Source organism: Taudactylus pleione, unplaced genomic scaffold, assembly GCF_031769625.1.
Source record: "Taudactylus pleione unplaced genomic scaffold, aTauple2 ptg000875l, whole genome shotgun sequence".
Classification (NCBI taxonomy): Eukaryota; Metazoa; Chordata; class Amphibia; order Anura; family Myobatrachidae; genus Taudactylus; species Taudactylus pleione.
In genome coordinates this window covers 3,753,042-3,777,805 of record NW_028285277.1, presented here as the reverse complement: position 1 = coordinate 3,777,805, position 24,764 = coordinate 3,753,042, and the positions used below count along the sequence as shown (strand labels likewise).

The 24,764-nt window shown below is 44.9% G+C and overlaps 1 protein-coding gene across 4 annotated transcripts in view; it reads right to left on the bottom strand.

The window, feature by feature from the left end:
• NELL1 (neural EGFL like 1) overlaps positions 1–24,764 on the bottom strand; it is a 647,610-nt gene that overhangs the window by 303,622 nt on the left and 319,224 nt on the right. For 3 of the 4 annotated variants that reach the window (XM_088458962.1, XM_088458961.1, XM_088458963.1), the window contains exons 10-11: positions 21,072–21,145; positions 16,097–16,196 (exon numbers count right to left, since the gene is read on the bottom strand). In XM_088458962.1, the coding sequence (XP_088315088.1) occupies positions 16,097–16,196; positions 21,072–21,145 (174 nt within the window). Of the gene's footprint in view, positions 1–8,877; positions 9,670–16,096; positions 16,197–21,071; positions 21,146–24,764 lie in introns of those variants that run through there. The other variant, XM_088458964.1, reaches the window with a different exon arrangement.

Genomic DNA, 24,764 nt, shown 5'->3' with positions numbered 1-24,764 from the left:
TAGGGCAAATTCTCAATCAGTTAAGCATTATTAAATAAAAGCAGCAGAGACTGCAGGGCTGATGATTCATAGGGTTACACCTGTCTGTTTAATTCGCAAACTTATACGGCCATCGTTCTGATATACTGTATGGGTGACGTAAACCTGGCGCTGAAGTGGATGCATCGCCATTAATATATTATTTTCACGTGTGTAATGCAAACATTTTATTTACTTATATATTAAATGCATGTGTTTCAACTCTCTGAGTCTCTATGAGTGCATGTGCCAGCATGGCGGACCCGAGCCACAAGATGAGCTTACACATAACATAAAGCCTAAGCCGAGAGACTAAAGGCCCCCATACATCAGAGATTGATTGCAGCAATCGTGCAATTTGCAATCGATTGAAAAACTGAAAGATTTTTATACACAATCGATTGCCGAATTGCAACAATCGATTGAAAAAGAGAAAGTTTTTTATAGACAATCGACTGCAAATTGCACGATTGCTGCAATCAATTGCTGATGTATGGGGGCCTTTATTAAGCTGGGCACAGACTATACAACTATAGGGTGGATCAGCCCGATAGTTGTATAGTGCAGAGGTTCCCCAAACGCGGCCCTCAAGGTTCATCAACAGGTCAGGTTTTACAGATATCCATGGTTGAGCACAGGTGGTTAAATCAAATTGACCGAGGCACTAATTGAGTCACCTGTGTTCAACCATGGAGATCTCTAACACCTGAACAGTTGGGGAGCCCTGAGGTCCACGTTTGGGAACCTCTGGTATAGTGAATATGCAGGAGCGTTAGCCGATAAACAACTTCAAACGCTCGTGCATACAGGCGGACAGGTCAACCGCATCTAACACTGGGCATACATTGGTACGAGCTGCTCACATGTTCCGACTGATCCCATTGTAGAGATGACAGGAAAGTTCATACTGAGCAAGAAATTGCTCCGTGTACACGTGTGTGCTCTGATCCGCTAATCGCTCAGTCGGATAAGAGCGTTAATCGCATCGGCACCACCTGTAGGATAGTGTGTTCCCGGCTTTATAAATGCTAATAATGCATCATTTGTATCAGTATCAATGTATCATTTTAGTGACTTCAATGGTAAATATAACAGTTGCTGGGAGATCCTGGAGAAAGACGTGATAGGCAGAAATGGCGCAAGTAGTGTCATCGCGACGCCATCTCTGTTGCAGAATGCCTGATTAGTTTGGGATGGGGGAGAGTTGTCTACTCCCCCAGGTGATTTTTAGCGTCTCCCAGAGATTACAGGGGAGTCGGAGGGAATAAATAAATCATACATTACAGTGTGTAGACTTTAGTTAGAGTAGCACGCAGCACAACCTTATAATAATGCTTAAAGAAGCACTTTTATTACATTGAAATTAGTTCATTTAACTTCTATATAAAAATATATACAATATTATTGATTTATTACTTTATCAAACTATTTAGAAAATCCCATTGATAAGTATATAAGTCTTTCTGACATTCCCCAGAAGCTGTTAGAAATTATTACTTAAACTGACACATGTCAAACAGCAGAGGATGTGTAGCTGACGAGACGCGGAACATCTGCGCAGCAAGTCCGCCAAGCTGTCAGTCCCTCTGTGTCTACTTTGTGAGAGAAGCTCCTCCCTAATGATACAGTAAGTGAAAGCACGGAGGACACTTTGAGCCATATTCAATTAGAGGCGAAGTTTTCGCCTGTCCGACTGTTCGCTTCATTCGCCCGTTTCAGAGGCAAATTTATTCCGTGCTCGTCCCCGCTTTTCGCCTAATTCAATTGCAAAACAGGCGAACACGGAAACAGGCGAATGCGGAACAGGTGAAAAGTACTGAAAGAATTGGGGAAATCAGTCTGTACCCCAGAAAAAGATGCTCTAACATAGGGAATCAATATAGATGAGTACTAATAGCCCTAATAAGACTATTTTGCGTACTTAAGTTGTGTAAATTGCTTGCTATTAGCGTTTTTTTAAAAGTGGTGAAGAATGGCATAAAGCTGTATTTTTTGGTGAAAATAAATAGTCCTGTCAAATTTGGGGTGCTTGAAAATGGGTGCAAGCATGTTTTTATGTCTCTAAAGTGAACTTTTAAAAACGTGAAAAATCCACCTGCTGCATGCACCTGCAATCCCAAAAACACCTGACCCATACTTGTGGACCCCCAAGAAGTCTTTTTCGCTACTTTTAATGTTTATCCCCCCACTTTTTAAATTTACACCCCAAAAATGACATGTCTTTTTTGGGGTGTTCTTAGGTTTTAGTTTCTGGTTTTTTTTGCGTATTTGTCCTTTGGGGGGCTGTCCCAAGGGGTCTGAGTTGTTTCCCCACGTTTGCACCCCAAAATAAAGATTTTGCATTTGTTTTCACCAGCTATTGATTGGAGAATCATTTTTGGAGAATTGTTTCCACTTAGGCGAAATTGTCCTGGAATTGAATTTGGCGAAATTTTTTTTAGGCAAATTTTTCACAAAAAAAACATACGAATATGACTTTTCGCCTCTAATTGAATTCCCCTCTTTGAGATAAGTTTAAACACTCCAGGTACTTTGGTGATTATTATTCAGCTCGGTATTACACAGCAATGTGACGATGATCCATATTCATGTCAGTTACTGCTCTTTACTCATTTCAATAAATGCCGCAGTATTTTATAATTGCCCGGTGATGTATGCAAGCAGAGAGCAGCACTTTCTATCTATAGTCACAAGTGCTCATTACAAGAACCAAGACTTCATTATAGATCAATAAAGTACCGCAGGCTCAGTTCTCTCACTGTAAGTCAATACCACTGAGTAAAACAGAAATTGGTTCATTGACTTGTATAATATCCAGCTGAGCGCAGACACTCAGGGGTCACACAGGTGTATTACAGTAAAGGTCATTAGAGCATGGAAAGTTGCGCAGCTCTGGGACATGAGGTCAGGTGGGACAGAAAGATGCGATGGGATGCGAGCAGAAACCAGACAAAACTCCTGGCGTGACGCTGATTTCTGCCCTTAGCGCCACGGAAACAGCATCGCGCTGGGCAGTTTAGTCGGAGGATGCCGGTTCTCGTAACTAAACACCATGTTTAGGGCGCGAGAACGGCCATTCTCCGACATAGCAGCGCGCTGAATTGAATAGCTCTGGGAGCTCCTTTGCCGGCGCTATTCAATTTGCGTTGAATTGAATCGAGCCCATTGATAGAAAGTTGTCTAGAACAGGGGTCAGGGAACTTTTTACCTTTTACCCCAAAATATATTTAGATACGCCGACTTTACACCAGTGATTTGAAAGGAAGGAAATCATATAGTAGTGCCCCCATATAATGCTCCTGTAGTAGTGCCCCCATATAATGCCCCTGTAGTAGTGCCCCCATATAATTCCCCTGTAATAGTGCCCCATATAGTGCCCCTGTAGTAGTGCCCCCATATAATGCCCCTGTAGTAGTGCCCCCATAGTTATGCCCCTGTAGCAGTGCCCCCATAGTTATGCCCCTGTAGCAGTGCCCCCATAGTTATGCCCCTGTAGCAGTGCCCCCATATAATTCCCCTGTAGCAGTGCCCTCATATAATGCCCCTGTAGTAGTGCCCCCATATAATGCCCCTGTAGCAGTGCCCCCATATAATTCCCCTGTAGTAGTGCCCTCATATAATGCCCCTGTAGTACCCCCATATAATTCCCCTGTAGTAGTGCCCTCATATAATGCCCCTGTAGTACCCCCATATAATGCCCCTGTAGTACCCCCATATAATGCCCCTGTATTAGTACTCCCATGTAATTCCCCTGTAGTACCCCCATATAGTGCCCCTGTAGTAGTGCCCCCATATAATTCCCCTGTAGTAGTGCCCTCATATAATGCCCCTGTAGTAGTACCCCCATATAATGCCCCTGTAGTAGTACCCCCATATAATGCCCCTATAGTAGTGCCCCCATATAATGCCCCTGTAGTAGTGCCCCCATATAATGCCCCTATAGTAGTGCCCCCATATAATGCCCCTGTAGTAGTGCCCCCATATAATGCCCCTGTAGTGCCGCTTGTACAAAAAAAAAAAAAACACTTACCTTAATCCCCGCTCCTGCATCCGCCGCCGTCCTGTCCGCCCGGCTGCTCCTCGGAACTATGGGAGACGCGTCATGACATCTCTCCCATAGTGCGCATGGGGGGAGGCAGAAGCTGGAGTTCAGAAGAGAACGCCAGCCTCCGGCTAATGCGGCGCTGCAGGGAAGGAGCCGGGCGCCCGCTGGTAATAACATCTCAGCGGGCGTCCTGCTTAGAGCGTGTATACTGTATGTAACTTTGAGCATCTGGCATTGTGATTGGTAGTTGTCTAGAGTATATCCAATGCTCTAGACTTGAAGGTGTTGATTGGCCGCTGCTAATGGTTGCAGCAAGGAATCGAGGGTCGAGGTCGAACAAATGTGCTCTAACCATTATGGACTGTAAACGCCTCCAGCAACTTTAGTGAAGTATATGGTTTAAGCTTTCTGGCTTCAGTCTGTGCTTCTCGGCCATGTCTATGTGTAATCTGGAAAACTTGTTACATTGGATACAGCTGAGTCCATAGTGTAGCTGCCCTTGGCCCACAACACAGGGCACGTCAGACATTAGGCCCGGCTTCTGCAGGATGAGCAGCACAATACAATGAAGAATTTCTTCGTTTAATTTGTTCATTTTGCAGTTTCATGAAAATTGCAATATAAGGTACATTTAGGTCTGAACCGGGGACAATAGTATCTGCCGGGTTATACTGAAGCTCAGCTCTACAATCACTGCCAGAGTTCTTTGAGAAGTAGAGAAAAGCGCAGTACACGTCAGTAATACCCAATGTATGCTTTAATAAGGAGAAATATTCCAGCTGCGGAGATAACAGCTTTGTTTAGTCGCCCCTTTCTGTATCACCCTGAGAGGGTTCCCAGCCACTGCCTTACATACAATGACACAACCCACACTCTCCCATTAACATTATTTCATATTTAGCAACTTTAATCCGTCGGAAAAGTCTTCCTACTCTGACGATCTATGGGAGCGGGTAATCCGAGCCCATCACCAAAGTGCCAGGGTTATTGTGTGAGCACCTGCAGCTGCTTTACATACAAATTGAAAGTCGCTCACAATCTCAATCTGCTTCTTTCAAGATGGAAGCTGTGCGCCAGGAGAAATAACTCTTTATGTGATACTTAATGTGATAACTGAAGGGAAATCACGGCTACAGTGCCTTGCAAAAGTATTCACCCCCTTTGCATTTTTCATGTTTTGTTGCCTCACAACCTGGAATTACAATGGATTGTGTGAAGGTGTGCGTCATTTCATTCACACAACATGTCTACACCTGTGACGTTGTGTTTTTTCTAATATTGTGAATCAAACAACATTTAGGACAGCATAACAGAAAACTTTAGCGTGCATAACTATTCACCCCCCTAAAGTCAGTACTGTGTCGAGCCACCTTTTGCGGCAATTACAGCTGCAAGTCGCTTTGGATAAGTCTCTATGAGCTTGCCACATCTTGCCCCTGGGATTTTTGCCCGTTCCTCAAGGCAAAACTGCTCCAGCTCCTTCATGTTGGATGGTTTCCGCTTGTGAACAGCAATCTCCAAGTCTGACCACAGATTCACAATTGGATCGAGATCTGGGCTGTGACTCGGCCATTCCAACACATTTACATGTTTCCCCTTAAACCATCGAGTGTTGCTTTAGCAGTATGCATCGGGTCATTGTCCTGCTGGAAGGTGAATCTCCGTCCCAGTCTCATATCACAGGCAGACTGACACAGGTTTTGCTGAAGAATATCCCTGTATTTAGCACCATCCATCTTTCCCTCGACTCGAATCAGTTTCCCAGTCCCTGCTGCTGAATACATCCCCCCAGCATGATGCTGCCACCACCATGTGTCACTGTGGGGATGGTGGTCTTGGGGTGATGGGATGTGTTGGGTTTGCGCCAGACATAGCGTTTTCCTTGGTGGCCAAAAAGTTCAGTTTTAGTCTCACCTGACCAGAGCACCTTCCTCCGTACATTTGGGGAGTCGCCCACATGCCTTTTGGCAAACTGAAATCGTGTCTTCTTATTTTTATCACTAAGTAATGGCTTTTTTCTGGCCACTCTTCCATAAAGCCCAGCTCTATGGAGTGTACGGCTTATTGTGGTCACATGCACAGATACACCAGTCTCTGCTGTGGAACTCTGCAGCTCCTTCAGGGTTACCTTTGGTCTCTGTGCTGCCTCTCTGATTAATGCCCTCCTTGCCCGGTCTGGGAGTTTTGGTGGGCGGCCCTCTCTTGGCAGGTTTGTTGTGGTACCATGTTCTTTCCATTTGATGATGATGGATTTGATGGTGCTCCGGGGGATCATCAGAGATTTGGATATTTTTTTTTATAACCCAGAATTGTACTTCTCATCAACTTTGTCCCTGACGTGTTTGGAGAGCTCCTTGGTCCTCATGGTGTGAGGCCTCTTGCTTAGTGGTGTTGCAGCCTCTGGGCCTATCAGAAAAGGTGCGTTTATACTGATAGATCATGTGACACTTAGATTACACACAGGGGGACTTCATTTCACTAATTATGTGACTTCTGAAGGTAATTGGTTGCACCAGAACTTTTGAGGGGCTTCATAGCAAAGGGGGTGATTACATATGCACATGCCAACTTTCAGAATTTTATTTATAAAGATTCTTTTTTTATATATATTTTTCTCATTTCACTTCATGAGACTATTTTGGGCAGATCCATCACATACAATTCGGATTAAAAAAAAAAAATTAATTACAGGTTGTAATGTAACAAAAAAGGTAAAAAGCCAAGGGGGGTGAATACTTTTGCAAGGCACTGTATATGGGACCAGCCATGGCAGGAAATATTAACACAGATCACTTTGCTATCATCCTCTCAATACTTCTTACTAACCCTGCATGGCGCTACGGAAAAATAGAGGATAATAATAACTTACAGTAATAGTTCTGGGACAAAAGTGGAAAGACTTAAGAACTTTACATAAGTTGTCAACACTTTGCTCATTATAATGAGGCCTCAGTCACTGGTTCCAGAGTTATCGGATGTAAGTCTCATGTTTGGACGCCTCTGGGGAGAATGTAGCTTTCAGTTCCGGAAGAGGGAGTAAATAGGGCACCGGGAAAGGTAACTTACCCGTCCAAACCACATTGTGTAAAGGTTAAATACTGTATGACTACAACCCCCAACAAGGATTCCCTGGAAGCAGAAAGGAGCAGAATCAGGTATGGTGGAGAATCTGGCCAATGTAAGCCTATGTATGGGGTCATCTTCTCCCCTACTTGTGTCCATCCTCCCCATAGCAGCAGTGATGAGCTCAGCGCGGCCCCGTCACACTTGCTGCATGTTTACCCCTTAGCTGAAATACGTTCCGTCAGCACAGAGCAGCTCATCAGCGGACCCAGCACCTCGTGCACAATGGGGAATATTTTATTTACACTGTTTATTTAGAACAATAGGCTGGAAATGCTGGATTATTATAATCACTGCCACCCAACGGGGAACTCCAGCATGATAGACATATGGTGCTATTATATACATCTATAGGGGAATTGCACAATACATTATATGGTTTTAAGATGAATGCAGAGAAATGTAGCAGAGGTCATGCCTCTATGTCATATCATAAATATATTAGGAAGCCGTTCTCTATTTATATACTTTGTATAAATTCTGAAATGTTATATGGAAACCGCGTGCCAGCCACGTGTCCTTGCAGTAAGGCTGCCTATGGATTTACAGAGGCAACGGCCACATTATACAGTAACTACCAGGGCTGGATTTATAGAACAGGAACCTGTGGATGGACAAGCTCATCGCCTTCCTTTGGTCAGCTATCCTATAACAGAATATGGTACAAAGCACATCATTATTTTTATAATATCCTCAATGCAATGAACTAACACGTAGCATTGCAGCCCCTAGGCACGGGTCTACTGAGCCTAATGCCAAATCCAGCCATTGTTCTTACAGGGAACTAAAAGTGTTTACCCTTCCCAGCGCCTGGCTGAGAACAGATTACAACCTTCTGCCTTAGTTAGCTGCCATACTATATTTCATTATAGAGTTGCCCATACAACGACCCTCATGAATGGCGCAGGAATTGTGGGTAGGGTTGGCAGTCTACCAACTGTCCCAATTTACAGCTTTGTTCTTCTAATCAGTCCAGAAAGTTTGGAGACCTCTCCCATTTACTGCTGATTCGCTGTAATGAACAAATACTATGGCAAGGGAGGGATTGGGGGGGGGGGGGGTTCTGGCAATAAAAGGGTGCTCAGAGGGACGTACGGGGCAGCGCAGTAGGCAGGCTCCTGGTGAGCTACATTCATATATAATATGCATCTCTTCGAGGTGTATAACAATGAAAGCAGCTTTGTGGCTCACACATATATACGGATTATGGGGCTTTATATAAAGCAGTCAGTTACCTGCTACAGGTACAAACATGCTCTAATAGTAAAGGTTTGAAAACAAAACCCTGCATAATACTATGGGCATTACCAGGAGACAGGAGTCAGTGTAAATAAATCAGTATATCAGTATTGCCTCCTAGAGAACCATTTGTTCTTCATTGATTACACAAACCAATGTTACACCCTGGTGGGCATTGCTCCTAAGGAAAAGTCTGAGCTTCACCAATTCAGATTGTGCGATATGCAGGCATGGCAAAGATGACGGACAACTATCAGATACCCGTCACACCTGGTGGTAAATGCTGACCACACTACCCGTACGTCTACTCTGCAAAAGGGGCAATTCTGCCATCTTGGGTTTGGGCCTTCTCACCCCCTGACATGTGCCATCACTTGGGTCCTTACCACACAATGCACATACAAGTACAGAGACCACATTCATCTTATCAGGACAAAGTGTAAAGCAGAAAATACCACTTCATCACCTTTATTTGTTACAAACTTGTACAAAATTGCAATTCCACAAGGTCTAAAACTAACATTTCATTAATTCCCTAAATGTTACAAGAACAAGGAAAATAAACGTGGAAAAAAAATAAAGTTTCTCAGATTGTTACAATGTATGGAAGAGGCCTCCTGGGAACACAGCAGCATCCGATGTGACATAAACAGGCTGGAATGAGGTGTACGGAGGGGTGCGGCAATGCTGGGAGTGCGGCAATGCTGGTGCAGTGTGCCGGGGCGAGGCTGGTGCAGTGTGCCGGGGGGAGGCTGGTGCAGTGTACCGGGGCGAGGCTGGCACTCTACCTAACCAATCTCCGCTATTCCACGTTTCTCTATAACATTTTTAAAGTAAAAATATTTGCAACAAACTGAGAAAAGTGCTGAACTCCCAATAATGTCACTAGTGATAAAGTCCATTGGTGTAGACCAGTGAGAGGCAACCTGTGGGTCTCCAGTCAGAGGCTGGCAGGGCATGCTGGGACTGCTAGTTCCACGTAAGCTGAAGAGGTATAAGTTGCCTATATCTTTCAGACGATGTAAATAAATTAAAAAAAAGGTGTAAAAATAAACATTTTAACTGGAGAATAAAAAAATTCTAGAAATGAAAAAAAGAAAAAGTCCATCTTGTGTGGCCCTAGCGGAAGAGTGACATCCAAGTCTCTCTGCTGCGGAGTCTGCTCTTAGCGCAATCCTTCCGGTTAGTAGCGCGTTTCAGGGTTGTGCCTCCCAAGGATTATCCACTGGACAGTACTTCAGGATCTGTGTTGTGAAAACAGGAAATGGTGCTTAAGCCGTCTGCTAAACGTCCATGTTTATTCTCACAGAAACAATACAAGACACAATTGGGTGACATTTATGGAAACCGGTGCATGGGTAATATTGCAAACCCCCCCCCACCCACCACAAAGGATCTGTACTTCATAGCAACCAAATTATATCTTTCATTTTATAACCGATACTAGAAAAATAAAATGTATGAATATAATACCATAAGGAAGCTTTTCACCCCTGAAATTCCCTGCATCAAATATGTTAGGTGCCTGCCACAACTACTCTGTACTGTTGGAAGACCCTGAACTATGATATAATCACATCACAATCTGTGGCTTCCTGCTGCCTCCATTCCCCTCCTCACATCCTGTCACTGCCCCTGTCACATGCAGCCCTGTCCTCACTGACACATCACTCATCTCCTGATATACTCTGTGCTGCTGGGGACCCTGCTCCTCCCACTATATAACTCTCAGTCTGTGACTTCCTGCTGCCTCCATTCCCCTCCTCACATCATGTCACTGCCCCTGTCACATGCAGCCCTGTCCTCACTGACACATCACTCATCTCCTGATATACTCTGTGCTGCTGGGGACCCTGCTCCTCCCACTATATAACTCTCAGTCTGTGACTTCCTGCTGCCTCCATTCCCCTCCTCACATCATGTCACTGCCCCTGTCACATGCAGCCCTGTCCTCACTGAGACATCACTCATCTCCTGATATACTCTGTGCTGCTGGGGACCCTGCTCCTCCCACTATATAACTCTCAGTCTGTGACTTCCTGCTGCCTCCATTCCCCTCCTCACATCATGTCACTGCCCCTGTCACATGCAGCCCTGTCCTCACTAACACATCACTCATCTCCTGATATACTCTGTGCTGCTGGGGACAATGCTCCTCCCACAATATAACTCTCAGTCTGTGACTTCCTGCTGCCTCCATTCCTCTCCTCACATCATGTCACTGCCCCTGTCACATGCAGCCCTGTCTTCACCGACAGAGACATGAATGATTGCACATGACCAACACATTCATATTCTGAAATAATCTGTGCTGCTGTGAACATCCCTATGATCTGATTACCTATCTCTGTACACTTTAGAGCAGGTTTCTTAGGGAGAAGTAGTAGGTGACCTAGTGAAACACACAGTAACAATGAGAGACAGATGGGTTGCTGTGTTACACACATCCCAGTTACCTAGCACCAGTTTTCAAAAAAGTCTCCAATGCCTGTAATGTATTCACAACACAGATCCTGTTCTACAGTCTATGGCGTCAGCCAGGGCTGGCATTGGAAGAATCAGAGGGAGCAGAGAGCATGGGGTATCCGTCCCAGGCATAACCAGCCAGGACTGGGGGCACAATAACAGGGGACACACACGGCATGGGGTCTCCCCCCACTACAATGCCAATCAGAACTAGGCCGGTCAGCACAGGGCCGGTATCCTTAGGGTAGTGGGACCATTCTCTGACCAATCAGAGCAAACTCATTAATACATATAGCAAGTGGCTGCGAGTGACCGGACATTACCCCCGTAAGTGGCTGCGAGTGACCGGACATCACCTTTGGGGCCCTGTAAGTGGCTGCGAGTGACCGGATGCCTGCTTTGCATGGAATATGACCTTCCTTATGGATCTGTTAGATAAAGTGATGAAGGAGGGCTCTGGGGGTGCACTTATTTAATAAAGGATTTAATTTTTATTGTCATTTTTTACAGGTGCACTACAGGGTTGTTGTCTGCCATAGTGCCACAAGCTCTGGCTGGTGATGCCTAGTGCTGATAATAGAAAATTCCTAATGACCCGAAGCCTTGTTACCCTGATTTATTCTATACCAGTCTAGGCACTTTTTTGGGGGGGGGGGGGGCGGGGGTTACGATACATATTTTTTCTTCTTATTTATTTTCAAACAACACGTTGAAATGACACCAGAATGCCAGTCACGTGTAGCTACATAATCTGGCACATCGCCAACAGGTGGGCAACCCAGCCTCCTAGCTGCTATTACAGCCCCCTAGTGGCTATTACAGCCCCCCAGCGGCTATTACAGCCCCCCAGCGGCTATTACAGCCCCCCAGCGGCTATTACAGCCCGATAGCGGCTATTACAGCCCGATAGCGGCTATTACAGCCCCCCAGCAGCTATTACAGCCCCCCAGCAGCTATTACAGCCCCCCAGCGGCTATTACAGCCCGATAGCAGCTATTACAGCCTGATAGCTGCTATTACAGCCCCCCAGCAGCTATTACAGCCCCCTAGCTGCTATTACAGCCCCCCAGCGGCTATTACAGCCCGATAGCAGCTATTACAGCCTGATAGCTGCTATTACAGCCCCCTAGCGGCTATTACAGCCCCCTAGCGGCTATTACAGCCCCCTAGCGGCTATTACAGCCCCCTAGCGGCTATTACAGCCCCCTAGCGGCTATTACATCTCGTGACCTGGAGGTCAAATCGCCACAACATCTCATCCGAAAGGCCGCAATTATTCACGCTCTATTACATTCCCTCCCATGTCATATAATGTGTAGACTATTCCCTCCATCCTTACGTCTCCCAGTACCAGTGGAACTATAAGTAAAATTAGTAATAGTTACAGATTTTCATCATGCAATCCAGCAATCCTAGGAATAACTTCCTAACCAACGATAATCGATATAGCCCAACCAGGGATAGACCGCTTTATAAAAGGTACAGATATAGATTTGCAGGTTGTCCCAACAGCCAGATGTATATATGTTTCTTAAAGTTCCACGTCTAAAATAAATCTATCCGCTGGCAGGTTTGGTGGAAAACTAGGCTAATGATCTGATAAAGATACAAAAAGGAAAGAAACATAATCTTGTAAAGCTGCCTCTTGGGTTCGATTATGATCTCACCCCAACATAAAAACCCAACAGCAAAGAAGTAAAATAGTCTCTTAAAAAAGATTAATATCTTAAGTGAAAAACAAAAGTGTCTGATCATTAAAACTCCTCTCGTCTGTGAGTTCAATGGAGCCCATTAAAACCAGGCGGACTGACACATTGATGAATGATACCGAAAGCCGCGTCACTTTCTATAGGAATTACCTGGGTATTATTGTAATAATTGAATAGTACTTAAAAACTGAGGGTTAGCGCATACCCCACACAATCAACTAGTTTTATTTTCCAAACACAATCTGTGATAGTACAAACCTATACTCTAATCACAAACCGCAAAGCCGCACCCAGGCCGTCACAGTCAGACAGTAGCAAACGATGGAAGGAGTAAACAGCTCCAGCAAAAGGAAGCAACTACCTGCAGATACTCCCAATGAGACGTAGCGCCATTACCAGCCCATTCCGTTATCCGCATCTACCAGTCTCTATTAACCTTTTTTTTATTACCGGGGAGAATGAAAGCAAATCACACAAAATACCATCTGACAGGAATAATGCAGGAAAAAGCTTTAGAAGCCAATTTACCACTTCAATAATGTCAACAAAAAAGACGGGGACAAAACTCCGCCAAGCACGGTATAAACATTTATTCTAAGGTTTATTTAGGATACAGCGTCTTCAGCATTATCCTGCGCTGTACATGGAATTACTCAGCCATCGCTTACAATAAATAATAACCATTTTGGGGCTTGCTTCTCGCAGACAGAGCGCGGACACTGGGATGTGGCTGCAGTCACTGGTGTAGAGTCAGCGCGCTTAGCCACAGAAAATGACTTAAATTACTTTTTGTTTATTTCATTTGTATACATTAAGGACCTCATATAGGGGCCCAGTTATCAACAATCCCATTAGCAATGAGATCTGCGCGCGTTACTAAATAATCTCATTGCAGGATGCGATCTTAGCGCAAGCATGTGTCAATTAGCCCCAGAGACACAGGCTCCAATAGAGACAGTCCTTGCAGAGTGCTCGGAGTGAAGAGACCGTTTCTTCACTCCTGGGCCGGGCTCCTGCGCATACGCGGTCTACAGACTACACATGCGCGGCGGTCATGGGTTCGTTTTGCGATGTCTAGCCCATCGGCTACGGCAGCACAACGCCATCTTTAGATGGCAAATCTGACCGCATCGCAGAATATGCCGCAAATAGCTAATATATGGGCCCCATAGTGCGTTTGTTTGCACCCCTAAACTACGCACTAAGTGTCTGTGGTAAAACAAAATCTGGATTTGCGCATTAACATTTAGCTGCAAGCATCTCAAGATACGCCCGACTGAGACGACTGCGGGTACCGACATGTCCGGGCAGAGATGTGAGTTATCAATGGGAAAGTCACATTCAACATAAATGTAATATAAAGCAAACAGCACCATTTATCGCATTATACATCATATGGGATTCTTCTCTCCTATAATAGTGCACATGGAGATGGCACTAATAACGGGCAACATATAGCAGTAACTTTATATAAATCAGCTGCAATTGAAGAATGATCATTGTGGGAGCGGGCCTGCGGGAGCAGGGGGGTACTATCAGTGCGGGAGCAGGGGGGTACTATCAGTGAGGGGAGCAGGGGGGTACTATCAGTGTGGGAGCAGGGGGGTACTATCAGTGCGGGAGCAGGGGGGTACTATCAGGGCGGGAGCAGGGGGGTACTATCAGGGCGGGAGCAGGGGGGTACTATCAGGGCGGGAGCAGGGGGGTACTATCAGTGCGGGAGCAGGGGGGTACTATCAGTGCGGGAGCAGGGGGGTACTATCAGTGCGGGAGCAGGGGGGTACTATCACTGTGGGAGCAGGGGGGTACTATCACTGTGGGAGCAGGGGGGTACTATCAGTGAGGGGAGCAGGGGGGATCTATCAGTGTGGGAGCAGGGGGGGTACTATCAGTGAGGGGAGCAGGGGGATACTATCAGTGTGGGAGCAGGGGGATACCATCAGTGAGGGGAGCAGGGGGATACTATCAGTGTGGGAGCAGGGGGGATCTATCAGTGTGGGAGCAGGGGGTACTATCAGTGTGGGAGCAGGGGGGTACCACCAGTGTGGAGCAGGGGGATACTATCAGTGTGGGAGCAGGGGGGTACTATCAGTGTGGGAGCAGGGGGGTACTACCAGTGTGGGAGCAGGGGGTACTATCAGTGTGGGAGCAGGGGGGTACTATCAGTGTGGGAGCAGGGGGGTACTATCAGTGTGGGAGCAGGGGGTACTATCAGTGTGGGAGCAGGGGGTACTATCAGTGTGGGAGCAGGGGGGATCTATCAGTGTGGGAGCAGGGGGATACTATCAGTGTGGGAGCAGGAGGGTACTATCAGTGTGGGAGCAGGGGGGGTACTATCAGTGAGGGGAGCAGGGAGGTACTATCAGTGTGGGAGCAGGGGGTACTATCAGTGTGGGAGCAGGGGGGTACTATCAGTGTGGGAGCAGGGGGTACTATCAGTGTGGGAGCAGGGGGGATCTATCAGTGTGGGAGCAGGGGGATACTATCAGTGTGGGAGCAGGAGGGTACTATCAGTGTGGGAGCAGGGGGGGTACTATCAGTGAGGGGAGCAGGGGGGTACTATCAGTGTGGGAGCAGGGGGTACTATCAGTGTGGGAGCAGGGGGGTACTATCAGTGTGGGAGCAGGGGGGGGTACTATCAGTGTGGGAGCAGGGGGGGTACTATCAGTGTGGGAGCAGGGGGTACTATCAGTGTGGGAGCAGGGGAGATACTATCAGTGAGGGGAGCAGGGGGGTACTATCAGTGTGGGAGCAGGGGGGTACTATCAGTGTGGGAGCAGGGGGTACTATCAGTGTGGGAGCAGGGGGGTACGATCAGTGTGGGAGCAGGGGGGTACGATCAGTGTGGGAGCAGGGGGGTACTATCAGTGTGGGAGCAGGGGGGTACTATCAGTGTGGGAGCAGGGGGTACTATCAGTGTGGGAGCAGGGGGGTACTATCAGTGTGGGAGCAGGGGGGTACTATCAGTGTGGGAGCAGGGGGTACTATCAGTGTGGGAGCAGGGGGGTACTATCAGTGTGGGAGCAGGGGGGTACTATCAGTGTGGGAGCAGGGGGTACTATCAGTGTGGGAGCAGGGGAGTACTATCAGTGTGGGAGCAGGGGGTACTATCAGTGTGGGAGCAGGGGGGTACTATCAGTGTGGGAGCAGGGGGGTACTATCAGGGTGGGAGCAGGGGGGTACTATCAGTGTGGGAGCAGGGGGGTACTATCAGGGTGGGAGCAGGGGGTACTACCAGTGTGGGAGCAGGGGGTACTAATCACACCAGTGCAGCAGTTTCCTTGCTGTATATAATACTGAGCTGCTGCTGGCAACATACAATCCTCCCCATACCAGGAATAACAATGGCACCTTATGTCCGATCAGAGACATTTTTATTATTTTTTTTTACTTCCCAGTGGATCTTCCCCCTCAGGTGCCTGTAATAACATTGGCGTCCTGTGGCAGGCTGCCTACCCATAATGTAGACCGTAAACATTATATCAGAGCTCCTCACCTTGGCACACAGAGCAGCACTGGTTCTCCGGGAGAATTTGATCCTCTTTTGAGCAGTTCAATGGCGGACAAGGGTCGGTCACCTTCTGTAAGGCTCCGTTCTGCAAGCAAATAAGGAGATTATCTGTGGTAAATGGGATGTGCTATAGGTGGCCCATTGCAACAGGCTGGAAATGTCACAGCTCTGCCGTTCATTATGGAAATACCACTGTCACTAGCATTGTATCTGATGGGTCTGTATCCCACATAGCTAAGAGTCAATATATTATATATACACAACTTACACACATATATATATATATACACAACTTACACATAACACATATTACGCAGGCAGGAAAGTGCATGGACGAGCTACAGGGGTTATGGCCGTACTTGTTACATGGGGATACCCCCAAACTATCCAGACCCAATGGCAGGCAGTACTGAAATGGGGCACCCCCACAGCTAAGCTCTGTGTGCAGCCTAAAGACAGTTTCCCTAATATAGTATTACATGAAATATTGGTTACAGGCTGCACTTCCTCCCCGTGAGGACTGTATTTTAATAATGCAGACAAAAACGTTTCTGCAGGTGGTAAGGATTGGTAATTAGCCATTATTTAAATGCAGACATTATATCATGAAATACAGAATTACAAATGGTCCCAAAACAATATATTTAGAAAATGTATGCAACAGACATACACTTATTTCATTACAGTGGAAGAGAATCGCTAAGTTTTCATATGAAGCTGCACTATAACCTACATACACGATTGTACTAAAGGCATCTCTCCCCCTAACCAAAGCATTGGGGGGACCATATCGGCCTCTGCAGGTCCTGTGACACAGAATATGCATCAATTTAGTGATGTGACTGTAAATAGTGGCACAGGGGTTTCTGAGCAGGAGGACCAATCACACGCCACAATCTATCTGTAGCAGCTTGTGATTGGTGCTACCACTAACACCCCTCCTGGATTTCATATTGGGTGATTAGAGGAACAAAGGAGCCTCAGGAATAATCCAGCCTATCACGTGTCACTTTTGTTATTTAAGAACACAAAGGCAGAATATTTAACACAATTTCATATGACCAAAAATCGCAGTGCTTAACCCCCTCCCAAATAATTCTCTGAGATATCTCAGCAAAATGTGTCCTGGTATTCTAATCTGTTTTACTACTAGGGATATATTTACTAAAATGAGAGTTTTTAGAAGTGATGTTGCCCATAGCAACCAATCAGATTCTAGCTATTATTTTCTATAAGGTGCTAGATAAATGATAAATAGAATCTGATTGGTTGCTATGGGCAACATCTCCACTTCTAAATACTCTCACTTTAGTAAATATACCCCCTGGTGTTTTGTCTCATCGTCCAATGCTCTTCTAGAACTAAGCTGAGTCATGGCATTAATATGACTACAGAAGGCCTGATTTACCACATTTACCTAATATGACTATGTCGTATTAATGATCCATTAGGGGCCTGTATAGGTAATAGACACATATTATTCAGTGATAAATGTGACTGAATAGGGTTATATGATGCACTCGGAGCACCTAAGCCAGGATCTGAGGAGCTAATAACTGGGCCATTAGTGTAGCCTGTTCTCCTGTGTGATAGCAGGGATTCTCCTCCTCATCAGGGTACGGTGACAAATAACAGTCCCCAGGTGCGTCCTTCAGAAAAATACATTAACCCCTTACACAGTGAATTGTTGGAAATCAACATTAGGATAGACCATGAAAACATTAACATATTATTTCCATAATTATACTAATTAGGCTGTAATCATGACAGGTGCCAGGTGTTTTAAAAAAAAAAAAAAAAGCATAATACAAATCAGATGAACGATCCCAATCAGAGCTTATTCATATAAAAAGAAAATCAGTATAATAAAAACAAAAAGGAACAATAATAAACCATAGCAACCAACTAGATTCTAACTGACATTTTTTTCAGAAGAGATCAGAAAGTGACAGGTGACGTGATTGGGTGCGGGGCTGTGAAAAGTGATGTGCGACTGGTGCCACCGCTCAGGGCGAAAGGCATAGGTGCTGCCCCGATCGCACCCTTCTCCAGCTTGTGGGGTGCCTGGAGGGGTACTGTGCTACATACGGCATGCCCGGCAACCATTCTCCTGCTCCCAACACTTGTGCTATGATGTGTCATGTGCACTGGGTGTGGGGGTGCCACCCTAAGGTGCGCCGGTACCCTGCTACAGCACACATTATTTGTTATGGGACAACACACCTAATTGTGCACCAATGTCTATAAATATCCCTCTGTGCATGGGGCAATGCAGTGATAGGGGCCCATACTTAGGGGTGTGGCCAGCCTACAGAAGGGGCGTGGCTAGCCTCCACAGAGGCTTGGCTAACCATTAGAAAGTGCATGGTCTGGGCCCCTTTAAAAATATATATACGGTATATAGTAAATACTGTTAGTGCATGCATGATAATATACCAGATTAATAACAGCAATAGTTTGTATGAAATACACCATAGTCCTGTGCAGTATAATGTAACATATGTATATTGTATCATTCAAGTACACAGTCTGGAACCTGATCCCTAGAGGAGGGGTTGGGCCCTCAGACAGTGGGGCCCACCGGGGGATTCCCCTTTACGCCTGTCCAACCCTGCCTCTGTGTATAGTACAGCCACAGATAATCTGTAGGCTTCAGTGTAATCCCTACAAGTAGAAAGCAAAGTATTAGTGTAATTTCTGATCAGCTAGTTACAAACACCTCATCTAACATGGATTGGGGCCGAGAACAAGTCCTACAAAAATACACGGCAAGTCCTGAGAGAAGGTTAATTACACCACTCCTGAGAGCAATGCCCATAGGGGAAGCCAACGCAGCTGACTAAAATTGGTCTGTGAATATATAACTAGACTGTCACAGAATATATTGACATTATTAATTATTAATATAATGGATTTTTAATATGGTTATTATAGAAGGAATTGTTTTCTCCAAAAATAACTTAAATCAAAGTGATACAAGGTGACTGTCAGAGAAACGGGGGGTATGTGTGTTACAATGTACAATTTGGTGGGGGGGGTAGAATATGGTATTTACAGTAATAGTTACTTTCTGGGACAACAGCATCAAACCAAGCTGCTGCCTAAATAACAGAAAACCTCTCATAAATGGCAACAGAAAGAGGCAAGAGGGCGTCTACAGAAGCAGAAGAGTCACATTTTGTTGAACCCGGGCAACCTATGGTTACAATAAAACCAACATGAGATCTGAGAATAGGTAAGTATGACTTAAGCTAAATATATATAAAAGTAGAAACCATTCGTTAAGTGTAGTTGAATAGGTTATTTTCCCCTATAACTAGTACTAAAGGTACATTATCTGGAGCATAGGAGTTTGAGGAATTTCCCCACTCGGTACCCCACAGCTAACATGATAAGTGCACCACCAAAGCATGGCCAGGCCACGCATATAGACTAGAGGAAAGGCATTATGTGGGTTGCGGTCATTAATTATACAATGATTTTAAAGTCTCACACACACTAGACACTAGTGTGTGATGAGAAATATTGGACGCAACGAGCTCGGCGGGGGTGCCGACATCGGTATGTGTATACATACTTGCCGATGACAGCCACGACAAACGATGGGACAGTGGGGGGAGGGGGTGGGGGAGAGGGGCTATGCTGCATTCGGCAGCATGGCATCGTTAACGATATCCCCGACGCGCATCGTTGATCATTCACTGCATACACACTGGACGATATGAACGATATATCGTTGAACGATATCGTTATCGTTCATAAATATCATCTCGTGTGTACGCGGTTTGAAGCTTTAAAGTACTTTACACTTGACTGTTGAAGAGTTACTGTGTTGTCTGAGTTAAAGGGTATTAAAAAGTGTATCAGTTCAATGTAAACAAAACTGAAAGACAATTACTGTAATTATTTGTCAGCAGTTGGTTTAACAATTAATATGTGATGCTTTATATGCGAATTGTTGCGACTGCAAAGATAATTATTTAACTAGAAAAACTGACACAGAGCAATATATATATTTTATTTTATTTTCATGGTGTGTATATTAGTGGAAGTAGCCAAATGTAAACTAAATGGGTGTTTTTATGGTTAAAGGAAAAATAAAAGATACCAGCAGGGGGTAATCCCAAGTCCACTAATAGGTTTCTGAAGACTTGGGTGGTAGCACCAAATAAATATATAGTGTATATGTACAGTGTATGTAGTCAGGTCTGCATATACTGTATTATTAGTACCCCAAAGGTGGGCTACACACACTACTGTTATTAGCTGGCTAATCGGACATCTGCTACGGTAATGGCTTCCAAAACCATGATTTTGCCAACTTGTCCATGTGCACTGTATACCAACACTACAGATATAGCCGGGCTGCCACAATTGCCATCCCTGATATTATCCATCCAGCACTACAGGATACAGAACTTCCCAAGCCTCACCCTAAGCAGACTAACTCCGCTCCTGCCCAATGGAAGGACCCATATGTGCCATAAGATGCTATAGTATCTCCATCCCGCTCTACTCATTTACAGTCAGGAAAGAACATGGGACTGAAATGTCCATTATCGATGTGTGTCTGGTTGTGTGGCAAGAATCAGTATCCTATAGCCGGGGAATAAGGTGTAAAATACATTTATATAAATATATTTATTACTGTGCCCCAAATTTCAGTAACAGAATGTTGACATCTATCATTATAATGTGTCAGTGGCTTGTGCAGACAGAATTGCAGAAACGCACTTGACCCCAGCTGGCATCGTCATGGCATATAAATATTTCATCAGCCCAGGCGCCTGCACATGTAACACAACAAAGCAATCTCTCAGCCTAATATAATCTATACAATGTATCAGGCATAAGAACTCAGCAGAACAGGATGAATCAGAGTGAGGGACGATTCCTTGTGTCACATGTTCAGTGTACTCAGCTACAGTGACAGAAGTCTGAGATAAGAGCTGGCACTCACTTTACATTCTCTGCAGCTCAGAGTCAGGATCCGCTCGCCTTCGGCCAGGACTTTTCCACCGTAAACACATTTGGCTGTAATAAGAGAAGGAATAACCAAATTGTGACTTACATTGCAGATTACAATACATTTTTAGGATTCATCGACTGAACTCTCCCATCGGACACCTGGTCTGTGCTCTGGACAAGTACACAAGCTGCGTATGCAATCACAGTGGCTAATTTATGCGCGCTCATACAACGGCGTTCCAACGGACAGGCACGTCTGCGTTTCTCCGACCACTCCCCCAAACGCTCACAGCCTGTCACTCACTCTGTGATGGATTCCTCGGTGCGTGCAAAATCTCAGTGCAGCTTGTATGCATGCACAGTAGTGAACAATCTACTGATGTGCGTACGCATAAGTGGGACTTTCACTGTAAAATTCATAAACATGTATTTTTAAATGACAATAACATACAGTAGTTTTCATGTCTTAAACTCTGTGATTTTGTCATAAGAAAATATTGGACATTGAGGCGCGTTTGTAATACATCTCGTATGACACCATTTCTCTCAGACTTAATTTACCAGAAACACAAACGTTTTAAACTTAAGATTCACAAATCTGGCACTGGGCACATTACGATGGATGTTATAAAACCATGAGCAGGATGGTAAAATATTTACAGAACACTCGTGGAAGTCACATTAGACAAAAAAGTGCTGATTTCTTCCTACCAAGCGCAACTTTCGTCCAATCGTGTCTCTTCCATGAAATAACTGCTATGCATACACTCTGAAAGAATCTGTAAAATGCATTTTTATATTTCAATTTCCTCTCCTACAATTCCCCTTTATCTGCGTCTGGGAACGATGAGCAGATAAGTTTATCTCCAACAAACGAGAAGCCACCTGTCCTCAATTATCCCACTGCGGGTCCACTAAATGTCAGACAAAAACAATTCCAATTCTGTTCTAAAGGGAGGAAAAGAAACTTTACTCACTTCAGAACCCACAGCCGGATCCCGGTCTGTTTCGCCACGAACACTCGCAAGTATAATCGCTATCTGTCTTTTGAATGAACGCAGGTATAGGGTAAAAATGTGCCAATTCCTTTTTAATATTGTGTGGCGGCATAGTGTAAGGGGGAACGCCAAATACCCGCACTAACCGGAGCCTATTTCTGCAATATTATGGGACCACAAAACAACATTTCCATTCTTGTTCATTTGGCCCTAATCATAAAGGGACCCCCGACAGGCCATGAACTAGTGCCCAACTAACACTATACCATGTGCTGCTAGATACTGTAGGATGCCAAACAGGTGTCCTATATTTTGGAGGAAAAGTCCCTACTCTATAGTTCACTCTTTTCTTTCAATATTTGTGGAGTCCAAATAAATTGGATAGATGAAGCCGGGATCTATTTGTTCCCAGTGTTACACTGCGGAATGCCGCGATGAATTCTCTATATATGGCTGTAACATAAATGCCACCTTTCGGAATACTCTTACCCAACCATGAATGAGGATATCAATCAATTTTCTATGTGAACCCTCCAACCTTCACCCCCCTACACTTGCCCATAGCAACATTTGCTAACTGTCCCTTCTCCCAGTGGGAGCCAATAGTGGGGGGCAAGTCTGTCCCGTGTCATACAATGCCTCCCCCACTTTGCAAGGTAACATACATATGCAGACATACACACACACACCACAGCTTTAGGTACAGAATAAAGAAGATACTTGCAACAGATAAAAGCATCCGATATTCTGAATACACTGCATCTGGGCTGCATGACAGGAGCACGAACCTGAGAGGATCTATGAAACGTTTATGGAGTCATGAAGACTGTGTGAAATATTTGAGTTCTGTGACAGTACTACGACAGAGGTACACAGGTGTCTTTCCAGCCTTTTGGAACATGGTGAGGAAGAGTTATATCACATGACAGCAACACTTAAGGAACTGCCCTTATTTCATCTCAGTTAGCACCATGTGGAAAGACGTTATCAGATGTACGTGAAGATGCTTCTGTCAGAGGCCTGTCATATGCAATGTGCATCAATCTCCCACAGATCGCTCTGTAACACATCTGTCAGATGATGAGCCAAACGCATTATGCCAATTACACTGTAAATGCTGGTCTCCGCTTCACATCCCATCATACTATTACCAAATACAAACACTGTAGTGTAACTATCCCTGCAAGGTAACAGGTGTTTATTGGAGACATATAGAACCGAGAGCTCTAACATCCTCTGCAAGATGTAACAGGTGCAATTATTATTATTATTATTATTATTATTATTATTATTATTAATAAACAGTTTCTTATATAGCGAAGCATATTACATTGCGCGTTACAAATGGAAATAACAGTACTAGAACCAAACTGGGTAGTACTATAGCAGACAGACATAAAGGTAAGAGGGCCCTGCTCACAGGCTCGACACACAAGGATAGTTGCTACATATTGCAAATTGGTCCAGCCCGATTGCAGAGTTTCTTGGTGAGCTGTATGATCCAGTCACACAGGAAAGTTGACCTAGGGTCAGGAGGATGTAAGATTGAAGAAAGAGAGAATATGTGAGGTTATGTGTAGACTGTAAAAAGGGATGTAATTAGATAGGGAAGCTATGAAGGTTACGTGGGTGGTTCTGGAATCTGATAAGCTTGTCTGAAGAGATGAGTTTTCAGGGAACGCTTGAAGGTTTGGAGTCTAAATCTTATTGTGCATGGGAGGACATTCCACAGGGTGGGTGCAGCCCCAAAAAAAGTCCTGTATCTGTGAATGGCAACAAGTAATGTGTGTGGATGAGAGACACAGATCTTGTGCAGAGCGGGGAGGTTGAGTTGGAAGATATTTCGAGATAAGAGAAGAGATATATTTTGTTGTGGTTTGGTTAATAGCTTTGTGTGAGTGTAAGTACTCTATATTGAATACGGTAGAAGACCAGTAACCAATGGAGGGACTGAGAGTGGAACAGCAGACAATGAACGTTTAGCGAGGAAGATCAGTCTCACAGCTGCATTGATTATGGATTGTAGTGGTGAGAGTCTGTTTTTGGGAAGACCAGTAAGGAGTCTAATGAGTGCATGTATTACAGTTTTTGCAGTGTCTTGTGTAAGATATGGTAAAAAAAAATTCTATGTTTTGTAGATGTATGTAACATGATTTTGAGACAGATTGAATGTGGGGAACAAAGGACAGTTCAGATGACACCTAGGCAGCGGGGCTTGTGAGGTTGTCAACAGTGACAGAGATATCAGGTTGGTAACTACAATTGGCCGATGGAAATATGATTAATTCTGTTTTAGAAATATTAAGTTTCAGCTGGCGAGATGACATCCAAGATGAAATGGCAGAGAGACATTCAGTGACACGGACCAGCACAGATGGTGACAGATCTGGGGAGGATAGGTAGATTTGAGTATCATCCGCATACAGATGGTAGTGAAAACCAAAAAAGCTGATTAGTTTGCAAAGAGAGGTGGTATATATTGAGAAAAGCAGAGGACCTAATACTGAACCTTGTGGTACTCCAACTGATAGAGGTAGCGAAGTGGAGGTAGAATCAGAAAAGTGAACAGTGAAAAAGCTATTAGATAGGTAGGATGAGAACCAAGAAAGGGCTGTGTCTTGAAGACCTAGGGATTGTAGTGTTTGTATGAGAAGAGAGTGGTCAGCAGTGTCAAAGGCAACAGAGAG